The following is a 21,371-nucleotide window of genomic DNA, read 5'->3' on the forward strand; positions in this document are numbered from 1 at the left end:
GTTACTTTTAAGTGCACTTTGCTGTCAACAAAGCAATATACTGTAAAATAGCATCAAAAGATTTGTTAAAACTGCCAATCAAGCCAGGTAGGCAAAAGCTTTGCTGATTTACTAGAGTCCAGTCAGCTTTAAATTTCCTCATGAATACTTCAACAGCAGCATTGAAAGCAGTTTATTCTGCAGTCAAAGCAGCTCTCTGTTGCTGTCCTTAGCAATCTGTATCAAAATAAAAAAAATAAATCTTAGGGGCACCTGGGTGGCTCAGTCGGTTAAGCATCCGACCTCGGCTCAGGTCATGATCTCACGGTTCACAAGTTCAAGCCCCTCTTCGGACTCTGTGCTGACAGCTTGGAGCCTGGAGCCTGGAGCCTGCTTTGGATTCTGTGTCTCCCTTTCTCTCTGCCCCTCCCCCAGTGCACTCTGTCTCTGTCTCCCTCAAAAATGAATAAACATTAAAAAAATTTTTTTCAAATAAAATCTTAACCACCCAACTTACATGCTTTGTGATGGTTTTGTAGAAATGTCCAAACTTCCCTGTTACATACTGATAGGAGTATACTAACATTTGTGGTATGAATTTACTAAAATAAGCACCTGTTAAGTATTTTCAAGTTAATTTAGGATTATTGTTTTTCTCAGAAAATCACAAACTAAAACAGTCTAATCTTCTGTGAAACATTTAAAGAAAGGAAGGAAATGGTAGACTGTAGTTTCAATTGCCCCTGCCTATAAATGGTAACTTTATTCTAAGCAGTACAAACAACCTCCTATTTGTTTCCATAACAAACACACCTATGAGTTAGCAGTGTTTTCGTCTTGTGAAGAAGGCAACCTGACGCAGTAATTAAAGTCAGGACTCAGGTTTCACCTCAAAGGCCCTATACTCACTCAAAAAACAGGGAACTGGTGAGATGATCTCAAGATCTATTTCAATACATGTTGAAATGCTTTGTGCTTCATCTGACACATTGTCTGAATTCTTTTCACATTTGGCCAATATAAAACTAAATCCTATAGATTCCAAGTTGCAAAATATTTTCTCTGAATTGCAAAAACCAATCAACCAACCAAGTGATTACAACAAAGCCCTGTCTAGGATACAAAAATTCTGCTGGTTGGGTCAGATAGGGAAGACCTGAATGTTAGTTCTATAAAATGGGATAAATCCTGTTAAGTGGGCCTTCTCATCTATAAATGGGGAATAAAAGTCTTTTCTATTTCATTGAGTTCAACAGTGAGATAATTTATGAAAAAGCTGATTGTAAACAATTAATTTGTTTACCATTAAGCTTATTTTTTCAGAACTCTCTCATTATTCTTAAGGTTAAAACTGGCTGAATTTCAAATGCAGTGTTAGAGATTCAAACCTGAATACAAAACACACAAGTTTCATAAATAAAATACATGTCCAAGGAGAAACACAGGTCCAGGCATTTGAAATTCTTGTGGATCAGGATGGGGAAGCAAAAACTGCACAGTTCCAATCTATCCTAAACTTGCATCTCCATTTAAGTTCAGGAAACCAGAATGAAGGTTTTTTCGGATTGGTGAATCCATAAAATTTGCATATGGAAACACTCAATTCTATGTGTATGTATACACATGTGTGTGTGTGTGTGTCTCTACAAAAAGGGCCCTTTAAAAAAATGGATGGAGATAATTTGATTAGGCCCTGGAATGGTATTACTGTTCTGTAACAAGACAGGCTTTTGAGATTCCTCTATATGGTTTATTTCTATGTGCTCAAAGTATGTCATTTTTAAATTTAATTACTTAACATTTCCATCATGTTCTTAATTAATGTACTTTTTAAAGTTTCAGAATTGGAAAATATATGCTTACTAAAAATCAAAGTTTATAATGCTAATTTTTAAAGCAATCAAAAACAAAATCTCCATCAATCTTGTCTCTTGTCAACTCATTTTCCACAGGTGTCACTGTGCAGTGTATATCTTTCCTACCCTTCCAACCTTTTTACTATACACGTACAATCAAAATGTTTGACTAAGACATGTTACCAAGACTGAATTCCACTTGTCTTAATGGCTCAGCCAGTCTTCCTTGGCTGCCCCGACAGTGAGGACAATCGCTTCCTCTGTGTCTTGTCACGTGTTCCACCTCCTGCTTTGCTGACCAGTCCTTTTACTCTTCCACCCATCACTTTCAGACCTCTCCTTCCTTCAGCCCTGATCATAGTCACTCCATTCTAAATAAATGCATCTTTATACGAAGCCACATTTCTTGTAAAGAATTTTATTTTTCTTTCCTAATTCTTACTCTGAATTTTTACTTGCATATGGACTAATTTGCATTAATATAAACAATAAGTCAAGATATTGTATATTAATGTGAGGGTAAGCATATTGTACATTAAACCGATGGGGTATAAATACTGAATTATGAAGCTGAATTTATGTACCAGTAGGTAATTCGAGAGAAAAATGAATTTTTCATTTTTTCATTTTTCAATTCGAGAGAAAAATGAATACTTTCTACAACTCATTTTCAGTATGATGGTCATCTTACTTGGTTCTCCTTTGCTAAGTAATTTTTCCATCATTTTCTATTGTCTATTCATTCTTATGGTTCCCTTCTTGAATAATACTGAGACACTCTATCTTTTAGTACCTTACTACCTGACCACAGTGCTACATCTACATCTGCACAAATATTTAAGTGTATGCATCAAAGGTTAAAGAACATACTGAATCAATGAAAACAAAGTTTTTTGTTTGTTTGTTTTGGTTGGGAAGAGTACAAAGAACTCTCAGGGACAAATAAGCACATTTACAAATACATAAATGTTAATACATTGTGTAAACAAATACTTATATCAAACACCCTAATTTCCCAGGATTATTTCAAATAAAACAATTTGGGGCAGTATAATTTATAAGAAGGAAGCTAAATGAAAAAGGTCTTACGGTGATGATTCCAGAACAATGCTGTTAGCTTGTGTTGAAGATGGAGATCTGTGATTCACAAATACTTCGCTTGGGGAAGTGTGAACCACATGGTCTACCAAATGACCAACTGAAGACGGTCGTAACCGGGTTCCCTCTTGTGTGAATGCAGAATTTCGACTATATGAAGAGGAAAAAAGATTGAGTGAAAATGTGCTTTAATTCAATTTTTCCCGTTTTTTATTTACATGATTACATTAGAAAGTGAGTGTGTGTTTTTATGACTAACCATATTGACTAAGCAAAGACTCTGACGAAGACAGTGTGAAGTAAACAGAAAGAACACCAAATAGGAAGTCAAAAATCTGAACTACAGTCAGCGAACTGCCGCAAGGATTTTACTGTTCAATCTGTTATCTCTACACCTAATGTCTACATAGGCTATAGTCACTACAACTTTGTGTCTTAATCAGTATTTACACCTCATTTTATTGTGCTTTGCTTTATGCTTCTTCTTTAAAAAAAAAAATTGGGGCGCCTGGGTGGCTCAGTCGGTTAAACGTCCGACTTCGACTCAGGTCATGATCTCACGGTTCATGAGTTAGCCCCGCCATCATGCTTTGTGCTGACAGCTCAGAGCCTGGAGCATGCTTCGGATTCTCTCTCTCTCTCTGTCTCTCTCTGTTCCTCCCCTGCTCGCACTTTCTCTCTCTCTCAAAAATAAAGATTTAAAAAAAAAATTAAAAAAAAAAAAAAAAACCAGAAGGTTTGCAGTAACTTTGCAACCAAGTCGGCTGGTGCCATTTCTCCAACAGCATTTGCACAACTTCATGTCTACCACGTTTTGGAATTCTTGCATTATTTCAAACTTTATCATTATTATTATATTTGTTATAGTAAACTGTGAGCAGTGATAACGACTCACTGAAAACTCAGAATGTGGTTAGCACTTCTTAGTAATATTTTTTAAAGTATGTACACTAATTTTTTAGACATTGCTATTATTGCACATTTAGTGTAAACATTACATGCACTAAGAAACAAAAAAATCCATTTGACTTGCTTTATTGCAGTGGTCTGAAACCAAACCTGCAATATCTCCAAGGTCTGCCTGTATAAAATAAAGGAAAAGAATAAATAATTCAGAAATATCTTCTGGTCTGAGTTCTCTTTTAATCCTCATAAATGTTTCTGTTTATGGGACTTCCTTTACTTCCTAAAAATAGATAATGAATAACATAATTCCATCCTTGTAAGTGACATAGTCACATGAATTATTTTGATTACTATTATTAATCATGGTAACTAACATTTGAACACTTATTATGTGCTAAGCATTGTTCTAAGCATTTTACATATATCCTCTGATTTAACCCTCATAAAAGACACTGCTATTATAATTTTATAGAAGATAAAAATGGGACAAAGAGATTAATTTGTTCAAAGTTCAAACGTACAGTGACTCTAGGGCCTATGCTCTTAATCATCACACTCTACTGTCTCTTTAGAATTGAGTAAAAAAACTTTTTCAGATCATATCTAAAATTGTTTCATTAAGCATCTGACTTCGGCTCACGTCATGATCTCACGGTCTGTGAGTTTGAGCCCCACATTGGGCTCTGTGCTGATAGCTGGGAGCCTGGAGCCTGTTTCAGGTTCTCTGTCTCCCTCTCTCTCTGCCCCTCCTCTGCTTGCACTCTGTCTCTTTCTCTCTCTCTCAAAAATATACATTAAAAAATAAAATTAAATTAAAACTGTTTCATTAACCAGGAAATTTAATCAGAATTACTCCTAATTAATTAACTCAATCATCTTTCTTGTGTCTTCTGTCACACAATTTCTTGTGTTTTCTGCAATTTTCTGTAATTATTTAGTGGTACTAGTAACAAATGGATGGGGTGCCTGAGTGGCTCAGTTAAGCATCTGACTTCAGCTCAGGTCATGATCTCATGGTTCGTAGTCTCGAGTCCGGCATCAGGCTCTGTGCTGACAGCTTGCAGCTCTGAGCCTGAAGCCTGATTCAGATTCTGTGTGTCTCTCTTTCTCTCTCTCTCTCTCTCTCTCTCTCTCTGCCCCTCCCCCGCTGGTGCTCTGTCTCTCTCTCTCTTCCAAAAATAAATATTAAAAAAAAAATTTTTTTTTTAATGGAAAAATGAGTGCCTGGAAAAGGGACCAAAAAAGATGATTCTAAATTTTCTTCAAACAGTTGATTAGCCTCTGAATATATACAGTATTTTATATATATAAAAAAAGATAATTTAGCAATCTGCAATTAGAAACATAGAAACTTTTGAGTCTATCTTCTCTAGCAATAAGGAAGACACTGAGCGGGGGTGCCTGGGGGCCCTCAGCTGGATGAGCGTCCGTCCGACTCCAGCTCAAGTCACGATCTCGCAGTTAGGGAGTTTGAGCCCCAAACTGGGCTCTCTGCTGTCAGCGTGGAGCCTGCTTCGGATCCTCTGTCTTCTTCTCTCTCTGCCCCTCCCCTGCTCATGCTCTCTCTCTCTCTCTCTCCCAAAAAGAAATAAACATTAAAAGAAAAAAAGGAAGACACTAAAGTATGAGATAATGTTCCCTGAACCAAACTATTTATGCACATACTTTACTTTCAATATGGTAGAAATTTATTCTTGGGCTGACAAACACCCATCGGTGACACAACTTCTAGAATTTACTACACACTTATTGGATATTAATGTGTATAAAATATTTCTAAAGTTAGACTTCTTCAAATATTATATTCCATACAAAAATTCAAGTATTTTGTATTAAACCTTTTGGTTGAACAAGGTCTGTGAACATACTGAGATGTGTTCGTCATTATTTAGTTACATCCATATATTCAACACATTTGTTAACACATTATAAAATTAACAACTTTGGCCAGTACGAGCTGATTATCTTACTATTATCTATATCAAAGCATACAGTTTTGGTAGGAAATAATAGAAGTATATAAACAGTAAGTGCTGAGTAACACAGGCTTCTTAGCATAGATATAGCTAAGCTTGTGGGAGCTTATGTTGGAAACCCCTTTTTCTAGACCACAGAAAGTGGTGAAACAGTGGTTGGGGTAAGAGATAAAGTAAGATAATCACAATCATTTAGCATTTTCAAAGAATATATGCTCCCCTAGAAATTCTGCTTGAGAGCCAATAAAAAAGGATGATGCCAGTAATAACCATTATTTCCAGATTTTAAGTCTACTAATAGATCTTGATTTATTGGCTAGAGATCCATACTGTATAGGATAGTGAACATCCTTGTTCAATGTTCTACTCCCTCATTCACTGAGGCTTTTCCAGGCCATTTATGCAATAAGCTGCAGGCTATGAGGAAATAATGCTCTGGAGCAACAAAAATCATGTCTGGCTAAAAGATTTAAAGGTAAAGATTTACATATTTCGATCTTTGGGCAATGGAAATAACACAGTCAATAATTTAGAAATTAGCAACATATACACCTGATGTCAGTCTGTACTTACTGATTAGGAGTTCCAGGTGGAGATCGCGATGGAAGGCTTTGTGTTTCTAACCTGTCATCAGATATTGAGTTTCTGCTTACTACTTCCCAATCCATTAATTTCCGTGCCAAGGGCTTACTTGGGGATCTGCAGAAATAATTTAGTATGTAAACATTTTTATACCTCCAACTATAAACCAAATCTTAGAATTTGTCATATTCTAGATGAATAAGAATAGTTTACTTAAATGAAATTAATGCATTTGGCGGCTATATACCTCATAATTTCCTAAGAAATTAAATCTGCTTTGTATGAAGAAGGAAGGAAAGACACGCTAAGAGTAGAAGAGAGAATAGGAAAGAAAGAGGAAAAAAGGAAAGAGGAGAGAGAGGAGAAAAGAGGAGAAAAAGAGAAGAAACAAGAAAAGGAAGTAAGGAAAAAAGCAAAGGAACAGTTGGCTACCAAGTTATCTCATATATGAATACTATAAATATTGCCTATTCCAGAGTTTCTGAAATTCTAAGTCATCTTGTGATATATTAAACAACTGCTAGCATATTATCTCCTGAATATCCTTAAATCTTAAGCCCAAACCCTGATCCTCTGCCTCAACAGAGGACATGGCAAAAAGGATAATTATGTATTTTTTCCATTTTATTCATAATAGGACAGTGGATTTTTTTTTCTTTGTTTTGTTTTTCCAAAAAACATCATTTAGAAGGTTAACTATTCTGTCTCATGGGAGGGAGTAGAAGACTATGTTTATTACCTATCTATATATTGTCAGCTATCATAGTAATAAAGATGAGACCTAAGTAATCTTTTCAGAAAAGATACTGAAGTTTGCAGAGATCAGAAATCTTTAGAATTTAGGTAAGTTAACAACTAAAGTCCTTTTTATGTTCAAATTCAGATAATGGCCAAAATTCATGGAAATATATATGACATCTACTTAAATACTTAGTTTTTTTGACATGCACAGTTAATACGAAGGTTAATATACGGAAGTAAGCTACTTACATAAAAACACATAATAAACGATCTTGCAAGCTGATAGTTTTATATTGCAATAAATTCACTGAAGCACATAGATACAGAATAGACTAAAAAGCACAGTACACGTACCAAGAATATTTAATAAAATTTACAGACACAGTAGGAAGTATTAAAATGATGAGTGGAGGGTCCTCATTTTAACCTTCTATAAGTCAAATCAGTTAAGTATCTATGTCTAAATATTGAAATTTACCAGTATAATGTATGAACCTAGGTCCTCCCCTACATCCTGCATTTTATAATTTATGACTATCTAAATCTTCAGTGCAATGTTTTAGTTTATTAATTTTATGAAACCACAAGTAACTTAAATTACTTACGAATCCAAACCACACAAGTGCCTCATTTCATATATTCATAGCCCAAACCTTTTTTAGTTTGGCTTAATGACATTTCCTTAATTTAAGAACTTAGAACATTTTGTAAGAGAGATGTAATGTTATTGATTTAAAAATAGGCACTGACTCAGATTTAGTTTTTCATAAATGAATTCAAATTATAGGCTTTTCTTATTTGAAGACAACACAGGACACCATTTAGTCCAATCTCCTAATAGTGCCATGCAAACTAATATTCCTATTAGTCAGAATAAGATGGAAAAAAAGAAAAAGCGATGGTATTTCATACATTTGATTTTTAAAATGAAGTAAAGATTATTAAAAGAAACCCTAGAATTATTGCTCTTATATTAATGTTAACTCTCAAGAGTTAATAAGCTATTCTTTCTCATATATTAGACTACTAAATGTCAGCTGTGAGACTGCATAACTACAGTTAGATTGACTACTTTCATTTTTGAAGAGAGGGAAAAAGTCATTTGAAGACGAAAAAATCCAATTATACTCACCTAGCAGTATAAAGCGTCAGAACACTTAACTGTTGTTAATAAACTAAACATGGTTGGAAATGCTCTGCGCTTAAAACTAAATTTCAAGAATTTTATTAACAGCTTTAACCTCAGAGACCCACCCACTCAAGCTTGCTGTCTATGTTTCCTGTTGAGTGTGGAAATTTCAGAGAAAAAAATACCACACTTCATCAGTGTGTTTGCAATGTGGTAAATATATTTTCTGACCATGGCACTTTATTTTTCTGTTACACGTGAACATTCTTTTGCTTTCTTCTTAGATATTATATGACAATTAAAACAGTGTGAAAGCAATGAAAAGAGCTGAGCGACTGGGAAAAAATATTAACATATTCATCACTGCTGAAAAAAGTGACCTTACATGAAAAGTTGAAGAAGAAATCTGTTCTATTTATACACCACCAACTAAAATTCTAAGAAGTGGATAAGAACTCCAGAATTCTCTAATACTTTAACAGAATAACTTAATAACTGCTAAAACCATCAGAGTTTTTTGGTAGATATGCATCAGGTCATCACAGTGAGGCTGTGATATATTACAAAAACAAGCCTTAGACTTTTGGAGATGGAAGGGTCATAAACACTAAACAAAACTTTGTCCCTGCTAAGGACTTATTTTAAGGAGGATTCATAGAATTCCACATAACAAATGATATGGGACAGATATTTAGGACTTCTTATATTGGAAGTTTAGCTCTACTATTCCTTAAATAACGCATATTTGTTTCATAAAATAACCTATTACAATTTTCCATTTTAATAATGCACATGCAAAATGAAGAGCTAGGATGCAGGTATAATTGTGCATATTTCTCAAAGTCACACATGATCAAGATATTCAAACATTAACACTTATAAAGAAAGTACTTTGCATGTGATAATAATATTAATATGTAAGTACATGTATAATTTGATATTCATATCAGGATATCATACTACAGTAGAACTAGTTATCAAACTGTGTTCACTATTTTTATAAATATCAAGCAAGAAAAAATTCAAGCTTCTTGTAAGGAAAAGAAGAAAAAAGCTAAGAATTTTGTTATGTGCATTAAAAAAATTTTTTTTAATGTTTCATTTACTTTTGAGAGAGAGAGAGGCAGAGTACGAGTGAGCAAGGGGCAAAGAGAGAGGGAAACAGAATCCGAAGCAGGCTCCAGGTTCTGAGCTGTCAGCACAGAGCCTGACGCGGGGCTTGAACCCACAAGCTGTGAGATCACGACCTGAGCTGAAGTCAGCCGCTCAACCGATCGAGCCACCCAGGAGTCCCTTGTTAGGTGCATTTTTAAGAGAAAAGAATCAGAAAAATATTTGCTTTGATTTTAACAAGTCTGAGGGAGTGGTGCAATAAGTCGTAGTACTAAGCGAAAGGATACATTTTAAATGAAAACAACAAAGTTAATAGGAGGTAAATTATTTTATTCTTGAGAAATTTCAAGGAAAATAATTTCAAAAGGACTTTCTGTACATTTTACCTTCATACTGGTGCTTAGAACTTTCTAACTGGAAACAAAGGTATCTAAGACTGTAAGAGCGAGGATTCTGAATAATTTCAGTAGCCATGTCTATTACAGTAGGCATCTTTGTTCTTATTTTGTTCTTTTCGCCCTTCCCAAATAACCAAGTAACCAAATAACCATTAATATGACACTAAGATTTATATTTAATAGAAAAATGACAATATTTCCCTCATAAACCTAAAAAACAAGATATAACAATAAATAAAATTCAAAATATTGAACAAATATTGAGATAAACTACATCATTCAAATTCAAGTAAATGTATGACAGCAAAATGCTATATAACCCTGACCAGCTAAATCCTTCAAGGCATTTTCAGACAGTTTTCCTGTTGAGTAGATCATTCACACACAAAAGAGGATGGGGGTAAGCCAGGAATGGAAGGGGGGGGGCAGGTAAAAAAGCAAGTTAATTTTATTATTTAAACACATAAAAATCGTGTTTTAATAATTTTTTGTTTCAAATGTCCTTACTCCAAGGAACTTACAATATTATTTTTTACTCATTTGTTTAAGCACTCAGGGCACAGTACTGGCAAAGAGTAAGCTATTTATATTATATATATATATATATATATATATGTGTATATATATATATATGTAGTAATATTTGATTCAGCCTTGTCGGATATATACAGATACATATCTGTGAGTATACACATGGCAAAACCTTAAATAGTAAGTACCAAAAATTATTTAACATAATTGTATTGCGTCATAATTTTTTTTATGTTATTTGGCATGTTGGAATTTTAATTTATTTATTTTTCTTTTCTTTATTTTAGACAGGGGAAACCTCGAACACGGTTGAGTTTCCCACGTTTGGGGGAACTGCAGGAATCAGAATGGCCTGAGCACCATGGACAAGCCTCTCCCGGAGAGAACCATCTCTGCGATCATGGTTATCTCCCCTGCCAGGTAAAATTACTGGCATTTGGAATTTTAACAAATAATGAAGTATCACTTATATGAGCAGAAAAAAAAACAATAAAACAATTTTTACTTTTGGAGAAAAGAAAAAAACCAAAAACTCCTTTTACTCTAGAAACACAAAACAGGAAGGTCTTTTTGATAAAGGCTAAGGGTAAAATTAAAATAAAAGCCAAAGCAAAAATTTCTCATTAAAATTTATTAAAACTCTTATGCCTCCTATGACAGGAGATACCAAACACATGAACTCTTTAAGGACTTATCCTCTGTAAGCCATTTCCACTGAAAAAACATGCTTCATTTAAAAGCCATCTACCATACTGCACACATTATTAAAAGAGCTGGGTCTAGTGCAGTGAAAAAAACAGATAAAACTCCCACCCTCATATAGCCTGCATTCTAGTGGGGGAGACAGACAATAAAGGTTGTCTCTCACATCTCTGAGACAGAGCAGCCAAGCGTTCACCTATCTCATGCAGAACAGCAAACCTATTCTGTAGAGGGTAAAAGTGTGGCTGAGAACAGGGAGGCCTGTGTGAGAATCCCTTAATACTTCAGGTAAATTATTCAAATGTGCTGTGCTCAGTTTTCTCATCTGTAATGGGATTTACCTCACTGAACTATGGGGACTGTGAGATAATACACAAAAATTCTCTGGCCCAGATAAATACAAAATAAACGTTAGCCACTCTTAGGTTAACTGGTTATCCTCTTTCCACTCACATGCCCATACAACGGATTCTCTCACAGCAGCCAGAGTGATCCCCTAACCCCCCATATTTTACTATGGAACACTTTAAATATAAACAAAAGTAGAGGGAATAATTTAATAAACACTGCATTCAGGACCCAGGTTCAACAATTATCATTACGGTCAACCTTGTTTCATTCGCCCCTACATTTACCTGAACCCTCTCACCCCAATGATTCTGAAGCAAATCCTAGAAGTCACGGTATTTGTAAATACTTCAGATTACCACTATAAAACAAAACAACTCTGCCAGACTCTTAAAAGTCCAAGTCCCTTTATATCTCTTCAATGCTCTCAGTCCCCACTGGCTTTCCCTTAAATACAAAGTCCTTACTATTTTGAACATGGGGTCATACAAGTTCTGGCTGCTGCTTACCTCCCTAACATGTTCTCTACTGCTGCTCCCTTACTGGCCTGCCTACTCTTCCTCAAACATGACAAGCAGGCTCCAGCTCCACGGCCTTGCACTGGCTCAATCCGTTACTTGCATTAGATATCTGTTGCACCAATCAGAATTTAAGCTCCAGGGGGCTAAGACGTGTGTCCCGTTCTTCATTCTATTCCCAGGACCTGACACACGCTCAGAAGAGTAAGTCCTCAATAAATATTTGCTGCCACCAATTTGGTCACTCCTCCTCCCTCCCACTTATTGGATAATCCTGTTAGACTGCTGCTCACGGATCTCAAACTAGACTTGTGCCAGGTTAACTACTTTTTCCGTTACAAATTTGTTCTCTTTCCTGTATCCCTTTGTCCATTTCTGTCACTCAAATCTGACGGTCTCTCCAGATACTCCTATCTCTAACACACCTCCATCTAAGTGATTTAACAACTTCTGTTAGTTCTACCTGCAAAATATTCCTCAAATTTGGCCCCTAGTCTCCATTTCATCACCAATGTTTTAGGTCAGGCCTTCATTATTTTCACTGGGATTACTGCAATAACCTAATTGGTCTCTTAGCACCGGGTCCTTACTTCCAATCCATTCTCCATCATTGCTCATAAAACTATTTTCTAAAACATAAACTTCATCATGTTGTTTCAACTTGCTTGAAAACAATAGCTCCTAAAAATATGAAGATAACTAAATGGCACTCCACCAAAATTAACTTTTCTCAACAAGATGATGTAAAAAAAAAATGGAAATGGGCTGAATAATACATGAAATTAATCATTATGTTTTTCAAAAATGTTAAAAAAATAAAGGAAATAAACTTTCCCAAATACGTTACATGAATAACGTAGTATTTGATTCAGCCTGGTCAGAACTACAATGCTTGATACAGGGTTAATTTAGCTCACATTAAAATAATGTGGGGGCGGGGGGGCAATGAATAAACTAGACAAATTATTTCATTACTCCCTCAACATAATTTATTGTTTAATTAAATAAAGGATCATGTGATAATTCTGTAATCACATCTGGAAAAAGAGTTTTTAGTAATTTTAATCTTTCTTTTAAAAAAATTCAAACACTGAAATAGAGGCAGCTTACCTTGCAAATACCCTGTCTTTATTTGCTTTTTCTTTGCCATACTGAACTGACTGGACTTCAGTTCTCCCACTGAAATACATAAACATGCACAATAATAAAACCTTAAGGAAAATTATAAGATAAAATAACAACATACAACATGATTATATTACAACTTCATAAGAGACAAATTTGTAGCAGAGAAAAGGGAGCAGAGAAGAAGAAATGAATGGACTGAATTCCAGCTCCACCTGAATGGATGAAGCTTATCTATAGCTCTTCCAATTAATGAACAAAGATGTGTTCCACAGACACTTCATTTTTAGATACTTCTTTTATTTGAGAATGACTGTCACTCTCACCCCACAGGTTGGTCGGTGGTTTAGCTAGTGTCTCTACTACTCCTTAATGAAGGAGAACACAGGGAATCTTAAAAAGCTGCTCTTTCCTTGGGCTTTTCTTCCTTGTCTACTGGTAATGATCACAGATACAAAGACTGGTTATATTCTCAAATCCTTCCTTGTCCAGACACAGGCAACTCTGGACTTTGATAAACAGGGAGGAACTAAGGACTGAAAAATCACTGGGAGTTGGGCACTACAATTTGCCTTGAAGCTGAATTGTCTAGCAGGCACACAGTTTATGCATGGAAATAGAGCCTCCTCTACGGTAAACCAAGGTGTTCAGAACTTATTTGTTACTAAAAACTTGGTTTTCAGAGAATTTGCTACTTGACACATCATATTATTTAAGTGTGAACAGACATAAATGTCTAGTATATCAAATAGAACCATTTACATTTGTAGATATCTAATTCATATAAAAGCAGCCAAATGTAGGTTTCCAAAGCAAAGCAAACAATTTTAAGATCATCTTCCATAAATAAGTATAGATAAATGTGAACAGAATGGTCTATCCGTTGAAGTTCAAAAAATTTTTTTAAATATTTATTTTTGAGAGAGAGACACACACACAGAGTGCAAGCAGGGGAGGAACAGAGAGAGAGGGAGACACAGAATCCGAAGCAGGCTCCAGGCTCTGAGCTGTCAGCACAGAGTCCCACACCAGGCTTCAACTCACTAACCGTGAGATCATGACCTGAGCTAAAGTCAGACACTTAACCCAGTGAGCCACCCAGAGGCCCCTATCTGTTGATGTTTTAAAGGAAAAGTCCAAAACATAACCATGATTTTTAAACTTAGGTACGTTGAAGTTTTTTAAGAAAATATATTTCCTCTAAGAAGGATAAACTATACTTGCAATTGTGAACAAGGTAACGAGTTGAGGTTCATTATTGTTTTCTATTTCCGCATTAGAAGAATGATTTTAATCCCTTGGATATTTTGGAACAGAGATAATAAAGATGTGTGTTTGGGTACGTTCATGGAGGAAATAATAAATCGTTTAATATTCCAAATTCCATCTCTTAGCCTAAATAATATTTCAATATTGTAAGTATTGTAATAGTTCTAGTATTTCTAACCACTGTTTATTATGACAGACAGAAATCTTTATTTAATGCATACTCAGTATAGACAGGACTGTGTCCAGATAAACACCTGTCATGCTGCCATTCCTACCTCAATCATAAGATTATTGATCATTTTGATGATTAAAAAGTGCTTTACAGTCGTGGGATTGAGCCCAGTGTCAGGCTCTGCACTGATACAGTGGAGCCTGCTTGGGATTCTTTCTCTTCCTTCCTCTCTGCTCCTCCCCTGCTCGTGCTTTCTCCCTCAAAATAAATAAATAAACATTTTTAAAAAAGTGATTTGGATAGGGGTGCCTGGGTGGCTCAGTCGGTTGAGCATCTGACTTCAGATCAGGTCATGATCTCGCGGTTAGTGGGTTCGAGCCCCATGTCTGGCTCTGTGCTGACAGCTCAGAGCCTGGAGCCTACTTTGGATTCTGGGTCTCCCTCTCTCTCTGGCCCTCCCCAGCTCATGCTCTGTGTCTCTCTCTGTCAAAAATAAATAAAACATTAAAAAAAATTTTTTAAAGTGCTTTGGATATATTTTTTAAAGTTTGAAAGGACTACAAACAAAACTTTTACAACTATAAACATGTATGGTTTACTTACACACACTAATTTAATTTAATGTTAACTGAGCTGTCATGGGCTTCAATCCTGTTCTTCCATGATCCACTAAGTTTCATAGGAGGCTCCCAGTCAGCAAACTATTTTCTAGATTCCTTTGTAAGCTGGCTTTCTCTTACTCTACTTTCTGATCTCCCATCAGAAAAAAAGTAAATGTAAGTCAAAAGCCGGAGACTGACAAATGCTGGTAGCTGCTGTAACAGAAGTGGGAATAGGACACTAAGAGAAATCACACCTTGCCAATGTTATATACCACCCCTGGTCAAGGCAGCACCTATTGGGCAGATCCAGAACTGACTGTGACAGTGGTTCTAACAGTGGAGTAGCAGGTCTAGGCTTATGGACTCCAGCCTAGATGTAACACAAGCTTCTGATCTTTAAGCACTATCCATTCCTCCTGGTTACTTCACTATAACCCTCTTTCTCACTTTTGCTTTGCCAGCCTAATACCTGTGTAACCAACTTCCTTAATTAAATTGTTTTTATTAGAAAAATCAAAAAGACTTTCTGTTTCCCTGATACATTAATTTACCACCGAAGAGGACTCAAATGAGACACTATTACTCAAAAGGCTGGATTAACAACTTGAATTTCATAATAAAAACATAAAGATAGAACTGAAATATGGGGGGGCCTGGCTGTATCAGTCAAAAAGGCATGTGACTTTTGATCTCAGGGTCATGAGTTCGAGCCCCACATGGGGTGTAGGGATTACTTAAATAAATAAAACTTTTAAAAAAATTGAAATACGATGGGGCAATTAAAGGTTTATATTTTATATTATCCATAATATGGTTCATTAGGAGTTTAGTATTATTACTAGAACAACATGAATATACCATAATCTAAGAATACCAAATTCTGACAGCAGGATAGTTATCTTTAAACAAAGAAAATGCTGATTGGTAAGAGAATACAGGCTCATTATAGGTAATTTCAGCAATACAGAAAAGCATAACAAAAAGATTTTTAAAAAAAATTTAGCCAGTCTTATCCCTAAGAAATAATCTCCATTATGAGTGGTAAAAATCATTCTAAAACTCTCTATATACGTAGAAAATGCTATAAAAATGGACACAATTCTATTAACTGTGTGATTATGCGATATACGCCACTTTTCATGAAAACAGTATTAAACTAATTTCCCTCGAACTGAAAGAAGAAAAAGACTGCCACTCATAAATACATGTATATACATGGTAAGAAAGACAGACCAGGACAAGCTTAAGGAGTTGGTGTTGTTACCATTTAATTTTTGCTAACATGGTTTCTTGTACTTCGACTACTCTCTTGTTTTCTTAGTTCTATTGTTATTTTCACTTTATCAAAGTTTATAGCATTTTAATTCTGTTCTATAGTCATAATTCTGACAGTTGTCAAGGATTAGGTCTATATTTAAAGGACTTAAGCTTCATTCTTAGTTCTTTTACCAAGATTCTTCTTGAGTCATGTTGACTTATCTCTTGTGGGTTAATTTTATTATTAAAACATTTTTAGAGGGCACCTGGCTGGCTTAGTCAGAGGAGCTTGTGACTCTTGATATCAGGGCTGTGAGTTATAGCCCCACATTGGGGGTAGAGATCACCCAAAAGTAAAATCTTTTTAAAAAGCATTATTTAAAAAAAATTTTTTTTTAACATTTATTTTTTGAGAGACAGAGAGAGACAGAACATGAGCAGGGGAGGGGCAGAGAGAGGGGAGGAGTCACAGAATCCAAAGCAGGCTCCAGGCTCTGAGCTGTCAGCACAGAGCCCGATGCAGGGCTTGAACTCACAGAGCGCGAGATCATGACGTGAGCCGAAGTCGGACGCTTAACCGACTGAGCCACCCAGGAGCCCCTAAAAAAGCATTATTTTTTAGATGGACTCACAGATGTTATATTCTGTGAGGTTTTGTATATTTGATAATGTTTATTGACTTTAGACTTGAATGGCAAACTGGTAAGTTTAAGATTTTTCAGTCACTTTTTTTTTCCTTGAAGACTTGGTAGACAAAGGGTGACTCCCAGCTACACATAAGCCTGAATAAAGTTTTATTTGGCATTAACAATGTTTAAAAGTTTTTTGTTTTCTATTCCTTTTAGAGAGAGAGAGAAAGCATGTGTAAGTCAGGTGGGGAAGAAAGTCAGAGGGTGAAAGAGAGAGAAAAAGAATCTTAAGCAGGCTCCACACTCAGCACAGAGCCTGATCCCAGGCTCTATCCCACGACCCCCTGGGATCATGACCTGAGCCAAAATCAAGAGTCAAATGCTTAACCGACTGAGCTACCCAGGTACCCTGTTTAAGAGTTTTTAATCCAAACTGATAAACCTCTAGCAAAGACAGATCAAGGAAAGAGAAGAGAGAAGGTACAAGTTACCAAAATCAAGAATGAAAGAAATGATATTATTACAGATTCAAGAGATATTAAAAAGAATACTATAAACTTTATGCCAAAAAATTCAACAACTTAGAGAAAATAGATGAATTCCTTGAAAAACATGAACTACCAAAGCTTACTGAGAAGAAAGAGAAAACCTGAACTGCTTTACATCTATTAAAGAATTTGAGGGGTGCCTGAATAGCTCAGTTGGTTAAGTGTTCGACTTCAGCTCAGGTCACGATCTCGCGGTCCGTGAGTTCGAGCCCCGCGTCGGGCTCTGGGCTGATGGCTCAGAGCCTGGAGCCTGCTTCCGATTCTGTGTCTCCCTCTCTCTCCGCCCCTCCCCGGCTCATGCTCTGTCTCTCTCTGTCTCAAAAAATAAATAAAACGTTAAAAAAAAAAAACATTAAAAAACAAAAAAGAATCTGCTGTACCTTTTTTTGTAGCTAAAAATTTCCTAATTCTGTTTAAGTGTTGCTACTGAATTTGGGGGTTGCTCTGGGGGTGGGGGAGCATATATTTTTAATAGTATATCCTATACTAAGCTTTATGCTGTTATTTTTTCTGAGATTACAAACTGGCATTTATAAATTCTGAGATTTACAATACAAATCTTTTTTGGACCACATCTAAATATTTTCTGCATGAATATATAACATGAATTAATCTAACACGTAATGATGAAAGGTTTTATTTACTGAAGATGGAAAATATTATTTTATGAAGCAGAAACAAAAATGGATAACACTTGTTTTAGCAGAGATTACGAATGACTTTTTCTACCTGATTCTTACCAGGCTGCACTTAAAAACTAGCTTTCCTGAGTCTTGTAAGAATTCCAGAGGCAAAATTAATCAGAATTTCTCCAAATTTAGAATTATCCCCCAAAGACTGTTTCTTTTAGGAAAAGATAAAATAGTAATAAGACAGTTTTAGGAAAAGAAATTTGGGGTTATTGTTCAATGACTAAATGTAATTTTTGCAGAACAGCTGTTTTGAACTCTTTATAATAAAGGGTTCAACAAACTCATACATAAAAAAGCAAAGTACAGGTATCCCCTGCTTTTTGTAAGCTTGTGTCACGCCACTATGCTTGTACAATATAAGGAAAACCCAGCACTCAGCATCTGTTCTGCAGCGAGCCACTGAAGAGGCAGCACACCCCGCAAGCAGCAAGACTGCCCCCGTCCCCTGCCCCAAGTTCCTTCCCAGGGAGTACACTCAGCATCTCAGCAGTAAGCCACCAACGCTCTGAACTGTGTCTGTGAGCATCTGTGCTTTATCTTGATTTGGGGGTCTGAGAATGCTAAAAAAGTTTACCATTATAGATTAATGGTAATGGCTTCTTCATGTATGCCATTTGGCTTATGAAAGGTTTTACAGGGACATTCTACTTTTGGATAGTGAGGGAAACCAATAAATTACATGTTCATGCAGAAGATACCTTTGCTTTTACAAACAAAGGTGTCTTAGAACAAAGAAAAGTTTTCTTGTAAATGTTTAACAAAGACATAATGGAAATTATAGATGTCTAGAATGTAAATAATTAAATATCATTGATTTACCTTTGAGAAGAATGATCAAAATTATAGTCAATGGGAGAGGTTTCTCCCATATGGCACAAGAACCTTTAAACTTTTGGCTGATATAGACAAAGGGGCCACACGCCACAGAGATTCTGACTCGGTAGGGTGTATAAATAATAAACATTCTATGACTCAATAAAATACACGTTTATTTTACAGTGAGGAAAAATCCAATAATAAAGCATTAGTGCATGAGCAATACTTACCAGTACCGGAATTTTGAACCTAATGTAAAATAATGTGCAAAAAAGTTCTTTTGAGGTGGAAGCGGTCTGTCCAAACGGAAGAATGTGTGATGTTCTACACATGCTTTCCACAAATTTTTGCATGCTCTGTAATTCACCATATTAAATCCCAATAACGTTTCTCTAGATTCGTGCTGTAGTAAATGACAAAATGCAGAGAATACCAGGAAAACATCAGGATCTAATGCTCCATTTAGTTTACTTTTTACAGATAAACATTCTAGCCTTACAAACACTAATCCCTGTAGCACAGCCCCTTTTTTGTTTATCCAATAAAAAGGCAGTAAAATAAATGGAAAGGTTTGCAAAATGTGGACCTCACCTCAGTCAGTAATATTACAACTCTTAGGAACTTTTATTTTACAATATAGCTACAAATAAGCTTAAAATTGGATATATGTCTGTTTTTAAAGCTTACTAGCTATAATTCTATTTCAAAATATAATCCTGGAACATAAATTAAACTATAAGATACATACACCTTTTAAAACCATCTCAAAATTTGTATATCTGTGTAGACTGCAAGTACATAGGAATGTTCAGCACTTATAAACACTATTATATAACTCGAATTTTTAAAATAAGTAGCAACATAATAGAAGCATTTCCTTAATTTTTCTCTAAAAGTTTGGCACAAATTACTTTTTAAATGGTTTTACTGAAGCAAACTACATCCAGGAAGTCACACATGTTCTAAGTGTATAGCTCTGGTATTCACACAATGAACGCAACCATTTAACTTCCAACCAGAACAAGAAATGGATTATTACTAGCAAATGAATTATTATTTACTCAAAGGTAAATCTGAAGTATCTCCCCTTTCTACCAGATTATCTTTGCAAAGGTAATCACTCTTCTGACTTTTATCACTACAGATTAGTTATGACTGTTTTTGAACTAAATTATGTACATGGAATCATACATATGTGTCTTAAGGTTTGAATTCTTTTTAGTATTCTGTTTCTATATACATCCATATGGTTGTGAAACAGTAATTTTCATTCTGTGTAATATTTTATCATATGAATATGTCAGTTTATCCATTTGTTGTCGACAGATACTTTGTTTTTCCAGTTTCAGGATATAAAAATATTGCTATGTATATTCCTGTATGTGGTCTGATGCACATGTGTGTACATTTCTGTTGTTGGATAAGATATGCGTGTTCATCTTTAGTAGATAATGCCCAACAGTTTTCCAAAACAGTCAGATCAATATATACTCCCTCCCACCGGCCGTATATCCTCTAACTCACCAACCACTGGCTTACCAATCTCTTCTCTACACTATTCCTGTGGATGTGTAGAAGTATCACATTTTGGTTATAATTTGTACTCCCCTGATGATCACAGAGGTTCAACACCTTTTCACATTACTGGCCACGTGGCTGTCTTCATTTCTGAAGTATCTGTTCAAGTCAGTAGCATATCTTTGGACTGGGTTGGATATATAACCAAGGATGTGGGTACGTGTGTATTATAGATATACACTGTGCTATTTCACTCCCTTCGTGCTATCTTTTGATGAATATAGTTCTTAATTTTAACACAGTCCAAGTTACTGATCTTTTCTTTTAAGGTTTTCTATGCCTTGTTAAAGAAATGTTTGCCTATCAAAAGGTATGATAACATTTCCATAACTAAAATATAGTAAGATGCCCACATATAAATATTAAACTACTGGGGCACCTGGGCGGCTCAGTCGGTTAAGCATCTGACTTCGGCTCAGGTCATGACCTTGTAGTTCATGGGTTCAAGCCCCGCATTGGGCTCTGTGCTGACAGCTCAGAGCCTGGAGCCTGCTTCGGATTCTGTGTCTCCCTCTCTCTCTGTATTCTACCATTCACGCTTTATCTCTCTCTCTCTCAAAAATAAACATTAAAAAAATTAAAAAAAAATAAATATTAAACTACTATTTTAGAAGATAATATGCTTAAAATACACTTCTTGATCACCAAAAATTTTTACCTGTGCTTAACAGTGGCTTTGTATGCACTAACAAGTAGTTTACATGCTGTACCATATGCCATGAATATTGATTAGGTCTCACACAGAGCATTACACAGCAATACTCTGCAGAAGCAACATCTAAGAATCATTTATGTTCTACCTTTTT

The 21,371-nt window shown here is 35.5% G+C and overlaps 1 protein-coding gene and 1 pseudogene across 10 annotated transcripts in view; both read right to left on the minus strand.

Annotated features, from left to right (window-relative positions):
* Window positions 1–21,371, minus strand: part of PTPN4 (protein tyrosine phosphatase non-receptor type 4) — a 237,290-nt gene that overhangs the window by 56,618 nt on the left and 159,301 nt on the right. For all 10 annotated transcript variants that reach the window (XM_045479514.1, XM_045479510.1, XM_045479513.1 and 7 more), the window contains 4 exons: window positions 19,218–19,390; window positions 12,988–13,056; window positions 6,389–6,514; window positions 2,925–3,083 (listed from right to left, as the gene is read on the minus strand). In XM_045479514.1, coding sequence (XP_045335470.1) covers window positions 2,925–3,083; window positions 6,389–6,514; window positions 12,988–13,056; window positions 19,218–19,390 — 527 coding nt within the window. The remainder of the gene's footprint in view (window positions 1–2,924; window positions 3,084–6,388; window positions 6,515–12,987; window positions 13,057–19,217; window positions 19,391–21,371) is intronic.
* Window positions 10,611–10,737, minus strand: LOC123600288 (annotated as a pseudogene).

Source organism: Leopardus geoffroyi, chromosome C1 (assembly GCF_018350155.1).
Source record: "Leopardus geoffroyi isolate Oge1 chromosome C1, O.geoffroyi_Oge1_pat1.0, whole genome shotgun sequence".
Classification (NCBI taxonomy): Eukaryota; Metazoa; Chordata; class Mammalia; order Carnivora; family Felidae; genus Leopardus; species Leopardus geoffroyi.